The sequence below is a fragment of the Chiloscyllium plagiosum genome, chromosome 1 (genome assembly GCF_004010195.1).
Source record: "Chiloscyllium plagiosum isolate BGI_BamShark_2017 chromosome 1, ASM401019v2, whole genome shotgun sequence".
NCBI lineage: Eukaryota > Metazoa > Chordata > Chondrichthyes > Orectolobiformes > Hemiscylliidae > Chiloscyllium > Chiloscyllium plagiosum.
In genome coordinates, this window is record NC_057710.1 from 6677704 (window position 1) to 6690450 (window position 12747).

At 44.7% G+C, this 12747-nt stretch overlaps 1 protein-coding gene across 2 annotated transcripts in view; it reads right to left on the bottom strand.

Annotated features, from left to right (window-relative positions):
* The window catches only part of nagk (N-acetylglucosamine kinase), a 27959-nt gene extending 15212 nt beyond the window's left edge, over nt 1-12747 (bottom strand). The window contains exons 1-4 of one of the 2 annotated variants that reach the window (XM_043691501.1): nt 12646-12747; nt 11075-11159; nt 8690-8788; nt 3556-3697 (exon numbers count right to left, since the gene is read on the bottom strand). In XM_043691501.1, the coding sequence (XP_043547436.1) occupies nt 3556-3697; nt 8690-8788; nt 11075-11159; nt 12646-12674 (355 nt within the window). In that variant the 5' untranslated portion in view covers nt 12675-12747. The remainder of the gene's footprint in view (nt 1-3555; nt 3698-8689; nt 8789-11074; nt 11160-12645) is intronic. The other variant, XM_043691585.1, reaches the window with a different exon arrangement.

Consider the following 12747-nt stretch of genomic DNA (forward strand, 5'->3'; position numbering starts at 1 on the left):
ATAATGCAATAAGCTTCAATCTGCAATTTGAGAGGGAGAGGGTACAGTCGGAAGTGACAGTACTTCTGTTGAATAAAGGGAACTATGGAGCTATGAGGGAGGAGCTGGCCAAAGTTCAATTGTGCAATACCTTAGCAGGGATGACCGTGGAGGAACAATGGCGGATATTTCTGTGTATAATGCAGAAGTTGCAGGATCAGTTCATTCCTAAAAGGAAGAAAGATCCCAGGAGGAGGCATGGGCGGCCGTGGCTGATGAGGGAAGTAAAGAAACATATAAAGTTAAAAGAGAAAAAGTATAACATAGCTAAGATAAGTGGAAAAACTGAGGACTGGAAAGCTTTTAAAGAGCAACAGAGGATTACTAAGAAGGAAATACGCAGAGGAAAAATGAGATATGAAGGTTAACTTTTACCCAGAGAGTGGTGGGGGCATGGAATGCGCTGCCTGTGGGAGTGGTAGAGTCAGAATCTTTGGTGACCTTTAAGCGGCAATTGGATAGGTACATGGATGGGTGCTTAAGCTAGGACAAATGTTCGGCACAACATCGTGGGTCGAAGGGCCTGTTCTGTGCTGTATTGTTCTATGTTCTAGATGTCACTATTGTTCATGCTAGGGAAAAAGCAACTTGCATTTTTCTGGGAATATCAGGAACATTGAATTGAATAATTATTATTATTGCTTCGAGCCAGTTCCAACCTTTACTTAGGCGATGCTTGTTCATCTATCTCAATGCCACCTTTTCCAGATTATCCTGATTTGCCTTAATGTCATTAGTTTCCAGAAATCTATCAATTGCCAACTTGTATCTGATCAACAGGAGCGTCTGGGCAAGAAGATTCCAATGACTTACCACCCTCTGTGAAGAAAATTCCCTTTATCTCTGCCCGTAGTGTTAGGTGCATTAGTCAGAGGGAAATGGGACTGGGTGGGTTACTCTTCGCAGAGTCGGTGTGGACTGGTTAGGCTAAAGGGCCTGTTTCTACACTGTAGGGAATCGAATATCAGTCTTCAACGACCTTCCCCGGTTATAGAATCACTAAGCAGGAGGAAAATCTTATCTAAATTAACCCAGTCATTTCTTGCAAGGATTTTCTATGTTTCAATGAGATCACCTCATTCTTTGAAGTGCCAGAGAATACTGACCCAGTTTCCTTCTCTCTCCTCAGAATATAATCCAGCCACCCCAGGGATTAACCTGGTGAACCTCCATTGCACTCCCTCGAAGGAGACTAAAACTGAACCACAATACTCCAGTTTCATCGACATTCTACATAATTAAAGCATGACATCTTTGCATCTGTACTCAAAACCCCATTGATGGTCAACATTCCAGTTGCCTTCCTGATTGCTTGCTGTACTTGCATGTTAATCTTGAGTTACCCATAGACAAGGACACCCAGGTCCTTTTGAATACTTGCACTTCCCAAACCTGTTAAGCTTATCCAAAACTTCCTGACCTCTCATTGCATCTTCCTTGACTTGCAAGTTTAAAAATATTACAATTGGTCTCAATATCCAACTCATTTATATAGACTGCAAAGAGCAGTACACCTAATAAATGATCTTTGTGGTACCTCACACTAACAGCATGCCACCGAGGATGATCCATTTATTCCACCTTGCTGTTTATTAACCAATTCTCAACGTATACCAGTCCATTCTCCCCAATCACTGCTGCTCTATTTCCATTTACAATATCATGTGCAGGATCTTACAAAAATCCACCTTAAAATCCAACTGCCATCACAACCGCTGGTTCCCCTTAGTCTATTCTACAAGTAATGCCTCAAAAAGCTCCAGGTTCATCAAGCACTATGTTACTGCACTAACAATCCAGAGAACACGAGTTTATATCTCAGCACGATGGCTTGAGAATTTGAATGCTGGGAAATGAAAAGCTGGTCCTTGTAAAATTGATTGAGATTCATAATAAGGTCAAGTTCTTGCTTGGGAAGGAAAAAAAACAGCTGTCCCAACTCCAACTGGGCCCATGTGGAACTCCAGTCTTGGGAGTTTTTGAGGATGTTATTTATAGCATAGGTAAAGGAAACACAGTGGATGTAGTGTACTACTAACGTCAATGGTATAGTAACCAAGAGGAGTGTGGGGTGCTGGAAAAGTACAGTAGGTCAGGCAACATCTGAGGAGGAGAATCAACATTTTCGGCAAAAGTCCTTCACCATTCCTGATGCTGCCTGACCTGTTGCGCTTTTCCAGCACCACACTTTCAACTCTGACCTCCAATATCTGTAGTTCTCACCTTCTCCTCGAGAAGCCCAGGCTAATGACCTGGAAACACACATTCAATTCCCAGCATGCAGGCTGGTGGAATATCAGTTCAATTCAATCGGGAGGAGGTGGCGTAGTTGTAATGTCATTAGACCAGTGATACACGCCCCAGGCTAATGTCCCAAGGACATGGGTTCAAGTCTGCGTAGAGTTTGCACATTCTCCCCGTGTCTGCGTGGGTTTCCTCCAGGTGCTCCGGTTTCCTCCCACAGTCCAAAGATGTGCAGGTCAGGTGAATTGACTGTGCTAAATTACCTATAGTGTTCAGGGATATGTAGGTTAGGTGCATTGGTCATGGGAAATGTAGAGTAATAAGGTAGGGGAATGGGTATGGATTGGATAATCTTTGGAGGGTTGGTGTGGATCTGTTGGGCAGAACGGCCTGCAGTGATTCTATGATTCTAAATCCAGGATGACAGATGGCAAAATATGAATCCAATTTAAAAATAAATTTAATGCGATCAATGCTGACCATCACAAAAACCAGCTGGCTCACTAAGCAAATCTTACTGGCCTACACGTGACTCCACAGTCTCACGTAATTGACTTAAATACCCTCTGAAATAGCCTAGCAAGCCATTCTGTTCAAAATGGCTTATGCCCAAAATGTCGATTCTCCTGCTCCTTGGATGCTGCCTGACCCAGTGCTTTCCCAGCAACGCACTCTCGACTCAGATCTCCAGCATCTGCAGTCCTCACTTTCTCCCAATTAAGAATGGGGACAAGGGCAGGGGTGACCCCATGAAAGAATAACTAAGATGAACTACTTTCACTGGGGATTCTAGAACTGAGTCTGAGAATTAGGGCCAGACCATTCAGGAGAGATGATAGGAAGGACCTCAAAACACAAAGGGTGGTAGATATTAGGAACTCACTTCTACAAATGACTGTGGATACTGGACAGGTTGTTGATTTTAAATCTGACATAGCTAAGCTTTTGTTAAGCAAGGTATTGAGGGATATAGGCCAAAGGAAGGTATATGGATTAGGCCACAGGTCAACCATGACTTCACTAAATGGTGGAACAGACTCGAGGGGTTGAATGGCCTACTCAAGTTCCTACCTTTGAATTGGGAGCTGTGATTTGCAAGGCCCTTCTTGGGGCAATTAGGAGTGATCAATAAATGCTAGCCTCCTCAAGCAGGGGCACATTGACAGGACAGAGGAGAGAACTGGGTGAAAGAGAAAGCTTTCCATCGCTCACAATTCAACTTCAAGAACTTCAACAGAAAATCAAAACCTTGCCTACACTACAGAGCCTTACCTGTGTCTGTGGCTGTCGATATGCCACCTAAAGCATCGGTAGTGACACAATAGTTCTCACTCAGGTTTGGGAATCTTTCCTTCAGCAGTTGGACCAGTGCTCTGATTGCTTCATCCTGCTCCCCTCCACTTAGAGTCAACCCCTGAGAAAGCACAAAGATGAAGCCCGTTAACTCAGGACAAACACCCACGGTTTGCTCACAAGGGACACTGAGCCCAAGAACGAGCTTTTTACTGAGATTACTTACTTAGTGTGGAAACAGGCCCTTCGGCCCAACAAGTCCACACCGACCCACCGAAGCGCAATCCACCCAGACCCAGACACATTCCCCTACATTTACCCTTTCACCTAACACTACGGGCAATTTAGCACGGCCAATTCACCTGACCTGCACATCTTTGGACTGTGGGAGGAAACCGGAGCACCCGAAGGAAACCCACGCAGACACGGGGAGAATGTGCAAACGCCACACAGAGAGTCGCCTGTGGCGGGAATTGAACCCGGGTCTCCGGCACTGTGAGGCAGCAGTGCTAACCACTGTGCCACCGTGCCAATAGCCATTTATTGTCACTCATCTTTATGAGTGAGATGTGCATAAGTCGCCACAGTTTGGCGCAATTTTAATTACAGAAATTATTTTTAAAAATTGAGACAAAGTTAGCCTTTTGCTCCCTCCATGGCTGCTAGGTTTATGGAGACGCTATGGGATTCCGCCCCCAAAGCTGACCGAGGCCCCCAAAACAAAGATTTCTGAACCAGACCCACCATGCTGCCACAGCCAGGAGAAAGGGACCAGACCTACCAACAACCTGGCCAAAAGTCTTGTCAAGTAGGTGGATTTAAAAGCTAGTCTTAAAGGGGAAGGGATGGTGGAGGGGCAAAGGGGTTCGGGAATCCCATTATATGGAAACAGGCCATTTGGCCCAACAAGTCCACACTGGCCCTCTGAAGAGTATCCCACCCAGACCCATTCCCCTACCCTATTACTCCAAACTTCCCCTGACTAATGCACCTAGCCTACACATCCCTGAACACTATGGGCAATTTAATATGGCCAATTCACCTAACCTGCATATTTTTGGACTGAGGAGGAAACCGGAGCACCCGGAGGAAACCCATGCAGACACGGGAGAATGTGCAAACTCAACACAGACAGTCACGCGAGACTGGAATCGAACCTGGGTCCTTGACACAGACAACAATGCTAAGCACTGAACCACTGTGCCACCCAAAGGGAAGGGGAGGTAGAGGGGCACAGGGATTCAGGAAGGGAGGCTAGTTGTATTATTGCTAGACTATAAACCCAGATTTCCCAGATAATGTTCTGGGACGTGAGGCTCGAATCCGGCCATAGAAGATGGTGGAATTTGAATTCAACAAAGATCCGGAATTAAGCATCTGACAATGACCATTGTCAATTTTCAGGAAAATCCCATCTGGTTGACTATGCCTTTTTAAAATATTCGTTTGTGGGATGTGGGTGTCACTGGCTGGGCCACATTTATTGCCCGCCCCTAGTTGCCCTTGAGAAGGTGGTGGCGAGTTGCCTTCTTGAACCACTGCAGTCCACCTGGTGCAGGTAGACCCACAATGCCCTTAGAAAGGATACGCCAGGATTTTGACCCAGTGACAGTGAAGGAACAGCAATATATTTCCAAGTTAGGAGGGTGGGGAACTCGAAGGTGGTGTTCCCATGTAACCTTTCCTGGTCTAGTCTATTGGTGACTCCAGACCCATACCAATGTGGTTGACTATAAACTGCCCCTGAGCAATTAGGGGAGGGCAATAAATACTGGCCTGACTAGTAACTACCCAAATTCTGTGAATAAGTATTACAAAAAGAGGCAAAAAGATTCAGGGAGGAAATCCAAGTCATGAGATCAAGTGAGCTACCAACCAGTCACAATGCTAAAGGGTTTGCGAAGGACTCTGGTTTCAAAAAGGTCTGGGTTAAAGGCCTATTGTAAGGACTTGAATACCAAACCTAGGCTGTGGTAGTAAGGCTGTTGTAGTACTTTCAAGGATGGACTTGCGTTCCCACCCCACCTGGTGGATATAAAGTTAAAAATCACACAACACTAAGTTTAGTCCAACAGGTTTAATTGGAAGCACTAGCTTTCGGAGCACCGCTCCTTCAGGTGGATATAAAGAATGCAGCAACTCATGTTCAAAGACGAGCAGAGGAATTCTTTAGAATATAGAGCAAATCTGAACTAAACATCACAAAAACAAATGATCCTGTTGAGGTATTTAATGGTGACAGAGAGATTAAACAGCAAGGAATGGCTTCCATAAAGAAGAATTAATTTTCTCTGGAGGGGGCTAAGGATGAGAGCTCACTGTATGAAAGGGTGGGAGCAGCAGCAACTCATGCCCCTCCACTCATTTACTCTCTTCCTCTTTCTGCGTATTCTTCCCCCTTCCAAAATCCACAGTCTCTATCGCCTCCCACAACACCATACCTCTCTCTCCACATTCCCCCTTCCCCACAGTCCGTATCTTTGTTTCTATTCCTCACAGCTGAAAAAGTGTTGCTGGAAAAGTGCAGCAGGTCAGGCAGCATCCAAAGAACAGGAGAATCGACGTTTCGGGCATAAGATCTCCAGCATCTGCAGTCCTCACTTTCTATTCCTTACAGCCCATCTCCCTGTTCTCCCTGGGTTTCCTCCCACTACCTCCCTGGGTTTCCTCCCACTACCTCCCTGGGCTCCCTCCCTTCCTTAGTCCATCTCCATGTGCCCCCAACAACTCCCCCCACCCTTCCACCCACAACTACCACCACCACCACTGGCTCCTCTTCCCCCACTCACCTCTTCTTTCTCTATGTCAGATCATGATTTGCCTGTATAGCAAAACTACTTTTCTTAGTTCGGAGGTGCCAGTGTTGGACTGGGGTGTACAAAGTTAAAAATCACAACACCAGGTTATAGTCCAACAAGTTTATTTGGAAGCACTAGCTTTTGAGACGCTCCACAACAACCTCAAGAGGAGGCAGCATCTCAAAAGCTAGTGCTTCCTGTTATAAAAGGTAGAAGAGTGTAAAGGATTTAACACAGAGTGCTGGAGAATTTACAATGTAACATTTGGTCCAGCAGCTAGCATAGGCCAAGTTGCTATGAGACTAAAACAAATTAGAATTCGGCCAGTTTAAATTATACCCAAAATACCAACCTCCAATCAAGTTTGAATTTAGTACATTGAACTTTGGGGTATAAGACTGGGAAAAATTGAATAGTTGTGGGGAGAACTGCCAAGCCCCCATCATGTACAGACTGCCTGAAAAATAGCTCTCTTAAAAGGTACCTTTGTCGATCAGTGACCTGTGAAACAGAAATCCCAAAAGAAGAAAATCTACAGAGGAAGATACAAAGGGAAGATTCGACAGCTGCCTGATTTTGAAATTTGAATTTTTGGTAAATCATACCTTATTAAGAAATAAACTTGTTAATTTTTACTTTAAATTGTTCTTGGTAGCTTGAATTTTCACAGATTATTGCGTGGGATAAATCTTTTGTGTTGCTGGTTCAAATTAAGCAGAGGGATTTACCCGTGACATAACATTCCAAATAAATCTGTTGGACTACCACCTGACGCTGTGTGATTTTTAATGCGGTACATATAACAATTACAAATCAAACTGAAATCTCTCAACTCGCCCCAAACACTCCACCCCTTTTCCAACACCTTCCTGTCTTCCCTTTGGCAGAACTGATTGCAACACTCCAGCTGAGGTTGATCTAGATTTAACATGATCATCAAGGAAGGAAGGAAAAGGCCAAGAACAGAACACAACCAGATCAGAGGAACTGAGCCTATGCACTCACCATCTCTCCTTTCTCACGTCACTGTTCATCTCTTCTGTCCAACTTTTTTCAGTCCGATCTATTGTGCAGCCTCTTTCCCTAAACCTATGCCCTCTAGTTCTGGCCTCCCCCCAGGGAAAAGACTTTGCCTATTTATCCTATCCACGCCCCTCATGATTTATAAACCTCTAAGGTCAGCCATCAGCCTCCGACACTCCAGGGAAAACAGCCCTAGCCTATTTAGCTTCTCCCTAGAGCTCAAATAGTCCAACCCTGGCAACATCCTTGTAAGTCTTTTCTGAACCCTTTCAAGTTTCAGAACATCCTTCCAATAGGAAGGAGACCAGAATCGCACGCAGTATTCCAACAGTGGCCTAACCAATGTCCTGTACATCCGTATAATGACCTCCCAACTCCTGTACTCAATAATCTGACCAATAAAGGAAAGCATACCAAACGCCTTCTTCACTATCCTATCTACCTGTGACTACGCCAGAGGAAGTGGTGGAGGCTAGTATAATTGCAACATTTAAAAGGCATCTGGATGGGTATATGAATAGGAAGGGTTTGGAGGGATATGGGCCAGGTGCTGGCAGGTGGGACTAGAGTGGGTTAGGTTACCTGGTCGGCATGGACGTGTTGGGCCGAAGGGTTGGTTTCTATGCTGTACATCTCTACGACTCTCGCACTTTCAACCAGAGACAAGACACTCCACATGGGCTTATTAGCAAATTCCAAAGGGCTCAGCAATGATCCAAAGACAAGTGTAGGTCAATACTGTTTTACATCACATACGTAATAAATGAAAGACTGCTGCAGAGAATGTACTCCTAATGTCTTCATGGAATTACAGCTTCCGGTAACAGCGCTGTCTGCCCTTCCTACAACCAGGCAATAACAAACTGACTGGGACCTTCACAGTGTCTTTTCCTGTACAGAGTCATCATCATTTCGCAATGTTAGGTACCACAAGCATCTATTTTGTAACAGGAAAAGTAGCTTCCTGAGAAGGAATAGGTTAACACGGCATTCACTTTAACACGCGAGACTAGAGAGAAAGAGTGTGAAATCTGCAGCTTGGAAGTACACACCACACTAATGCAGAATGAAGGGGCCAGCGTGTGCAGGGACAGAAACAGATCTGCCATGATCTTATCAAATAAAGGGGCAGGCTTGATGGGCCAAATAGCCTACTTCTCCTGATAATTATATGCTTGCACGTACGTTTAATTTGACTATGATCAGACAACGTCCCTTCCTTGTACTCTGAGCAGTACTGAGGATCCCGGATTAGTGTCAGATAGGCGTAAAGCTCTAAGAACTTTACCTACCAAAGACTTGAGAGGTACTTTAGGATCTGCGCCGGCTGCCTTCTTAGCATCCAGGATCATATTGTTAATGCTTTCCAAACATTTATCCAGCCCAACCAGCTGCAGAGAATGAAACAAACACCAACGTCCAGTCAAAACAGAAGATGACAAACCAGTGAACTAACCAAGCATGCTCATCACCCCACAACGCACTCCCACCAATCTACCGCCATTCAACTGCCCTCCATGCCCTACCTCAGATAGCCACTTGGGACTGGCAGGGACAGCAAACAGAAGTAATTCATTCACAGGTAATGGGTATCACTGGCCAGGCCTGGATTTGTCCCTCTTGTGGTGCAGTGGTAATATCCCTACCTTTGCACCAGGAGGCTCTGGTTCAAGTCCCACCTGTTCCAGAGATGCTAATAACATCTTTGAATAGGTTGATTAGAAAATTTTTTTTCTAAACTATCCATCCCCAATTGTCCAGAGACCAGTGAAGAGTTAACCACATCGCTGAGAGTCTCGCATTACATGTAGGCTAAACCAGGTAAGGTTTGCTGACTTCCTTCCCTAAAGGACATTGTGGAGGTGAGTACAATTGCAACATTTAACAGGCATCTGGATGGGTGTAATAAATAAGAAGGTTTGGAGGGATATGGGCCGGGAGTCAGCAGGTGGGACTAGATTTGGGTTGGGATATCTGATCGAGGTGTACAAAATTATGAGTGGACTAAATAGAGTCAATAGCCAGAAACTTTTCCCCAGGGCAGGATTGACTGGTACGAGAAGCCATAGTTTGAAGATATTAGGAGGAAGGTATAAAAGGAGATGTCAGAGGTAGGTTCTTTACGCAGAGAGTTATGAATGCGTGGAATGTGGTGGTAGAAGCAGAGTCCTTGGGGACATTTAAGCAACTGCTGGACATGCACATAAATAGCAGTGAGTTGAGGAATGTGTAAGTTACTATATTTTACATTAGGATTAAATCTTGGCACAACATCGTAGGCCAAAGGGCCTGCTCTGTGCTGTACTTTTCTATATTCTATGTTCTATATCTGATTGGCACGGACGAGTTGGACCGTAGGGTCTGCTTCCGTGCTGTACGTCTCTATGACTCTCGTGAACCAGGGAGATTTCTCCCCATAGTCAACAATGGTTTCATGATCATAATTCTTAAATTTCAGATATCTATTGAACTCAATTTCAATAAATTGCCACCTACCCTAGCAGGATTTGAACCCAGCTCCCCAGAACATTACCTTGGTCTCTGGAATAAAACCTTGTGATAATACCACTAAGCCACTATCTCCGTCAGAAACTCTGAAGCAAACTCTGCTAGTCCAGGAATCTCTCAAGGTGATTTACACGTTGGGTCCGTGATTAAGAAAGCAAATGTAATGTTGTCACTTATCTCAAGAAGGTTGGAATATAAAAGCAGCGAGCAGCGATGTGCTTCTGAGACTTTATAAAGCTCTAGTTAGGCCCCATTTAGAATACTGTGTCCAACTTTAGGCCTCACACCTCAGGAAACACATACAGGTACTGGAGCGTGTCCAGTAGAGATTCACACAGATGATCCCTGGAATGGTAGGCCTAACATACGATGATCGGCTAAGGATCCTGGGATTGCATTCAGAGTTTAGAAAGTTGAGGGGAGATCTAATAGAAACTTACAAGATAATGCATGGCTTAGAAAGAGTGGATGCTGGGAAGTTGTTTCCATTAGGTGGGGAGACTAGGACCCTTGGGCACACCCTCAAAATTAGAGTGGGTCAATTTAGAACAGAAATGAGACGACATTTCTTCAGGCCAGAGTGTGGTGGGCCTGTGGAATTCATTGCCACGGAGCACAGTGGAGGCCGGGACATTGGGTGTCTTCAAGGCAGAGATTGATAAATTCTTGATCTGGCAAGGAATTAAGGACCAAGGGGAGAGTGTAGCTAAGTGGAATTGAAACACCCATCAGCCATGATTAAATTGCGGAGTGGACTCGATGGGCCGAATGGCCTTGCTACCACTCCTATGTCTTATGGTCGTATGAACTGTGCCTAAGATGGTAATCAAATGAAAATCAAATCGATGTATTTCAGAAAGTAATGTTTTGGGATAAAGATTGAGAAAAATTTGTGACAGAATTGTGGCTAGGTTAATAATCTTGAGGGGGTTAGCAAAGCAGATTTCTTGCCTCATCTGGGTCTAAAAAAAAAGCATTAGCAATGATAATAAAAGCACTGTTGATGCTGGAGGATACTTTTTTTTTTAAACAAAGTACTGGAGTTAGTCAGAAGCTCTGGCATTGCCTGTGGAGAGAACACCAGAACAACGGCTCTTCAGAACCAGGATTGGAAGAAAGGTCAGAGTTGGTTCTTTACTCTTGAAGAAACTAACTGGAGCATTCCTTACCCAGTGGTTGGTGGCTGGTCCATCGACCTTGGCTTTGATCGTCCCATCCTCAGCAATCAACACCACATTTGAGCTAGTTGCTCCTCTAACAGGGGAAGGAACATAAATTTATTTTTGAATATACAATAAGTCTAGCTTTTTGACACTGGTCCATTTTCTTCCAACACTTTTTGTTATCCATATAAATGATTTGGATATGAATATAGGAGGTGTGATTGTTTGTAGATGATGCCAAAATTGATGGTGTAGCAAGCAGTGAAGGTTAACTCAGTCAAAGGGACCTCAGATGAGCAGTTAGGCCAAGGAGTGGCAAATGGAGTTTAATCTAGATAAATGTGAACTGCTTCATTTTCCCAGGCCAAAGCAAGGAAGGACTTATACACTTAATGGTAAGGTCATTGGGAGTGTTGCTGAATAAAGAGACCTTGGACTGTAGGTTCACAGTTCCTTGAAAGTGGAGTCCCAGGTAGACAGGAGAGTGAAGGAGGCATTTGGCATGCCTTTCCTTTATTAGTCAGAGTATAGAAGTTGGGAGGTCATTTTGCAGCTTTACAGGACATTGATTAGGGCACTTTTGGAATACTGTGGGTAATTTTGGTCTCCCTGCCACAGGAAAGATGTTGTGAAATTTGAGAGGGTTCAGAAAAATGTACAAGGCTGTTGCCAAGGTTGGAGGGTTTGAGCTACATGGACAGGCTGAATAGACTGGGGCTGTTTACCCTGTAGCACCAAAGGCTGAGAGGTGACCTTATAGAGGTTTATAAAATCATGAGGGGCGTGGATAGGATAAATAGACAAGGTCTTTTCTCCAGGAGAGGGGAGTCCAAAACTGGAGGGCATAGGTTTCAGACAAGAGGTGGAAAAATTCAAAAGGGATTTAAGAGGCAACATTTTCACACAGAGTGGTGAGTGAATGGAATAAGCTGGCAAAGGAAGTGGTGGAGACTGGTACAATTACAACATTTAAAAGGCATCTGGATGGGTACATGAATAGGAATGATTTAGAGGGATATGGGCCAAGTCCTGGCAAATGGGACAAGATTAATTTAGGATATCTGGTCAGCATGGACAAAGTGAGCCAAAGGGTCTGTCTCCATACTACACATCCATAGGACTTCAACTCAAAGCTCACAATTCCTATAACTGCATTTTTCACTGCCTTTCAAAGTATCCCTCTTCTTTGGAGAGTTGCCTTCTCTCCTCTCCCCTTCACTCTGACTTTTGTGAAGAAATGGTGAGGTGTTTGTAAAGGAAACTGCTGAGGAAAGTCAGCTTCCCTGATAATGGGGCCAACTGCAAATAAAAGACAAATTCCTGGAACTCCTTCCTGAACACAGGTGGACTGCAGCAGTTTTGAGTAGGAAAGTTAGGAATGGGCTTGCCCACAAGGAAGGTGAGCTTAACTAAAAACAGATGTGAGAGGGGTGCATTGAATTGGGGAGGAGGTTGGTGGGGAGTGAGAGAAGGGGATCAGCCAGAGTGCAGTGCGCTCCCGTTACCAACAACGTCCTGATGCTGAGCGCCCGCTCAGGGATCGGAGAGCCTGTTGGCTGACTGAGTCACTCACTTACCCCTCCACTCCGCCGTACAGGTGACCCATTGTCCGGCAACACCAAGCCTGATCAGCTGACAAAAGGCGGAGTAACAAATGCAAACACGTGACCGCCAGTCAC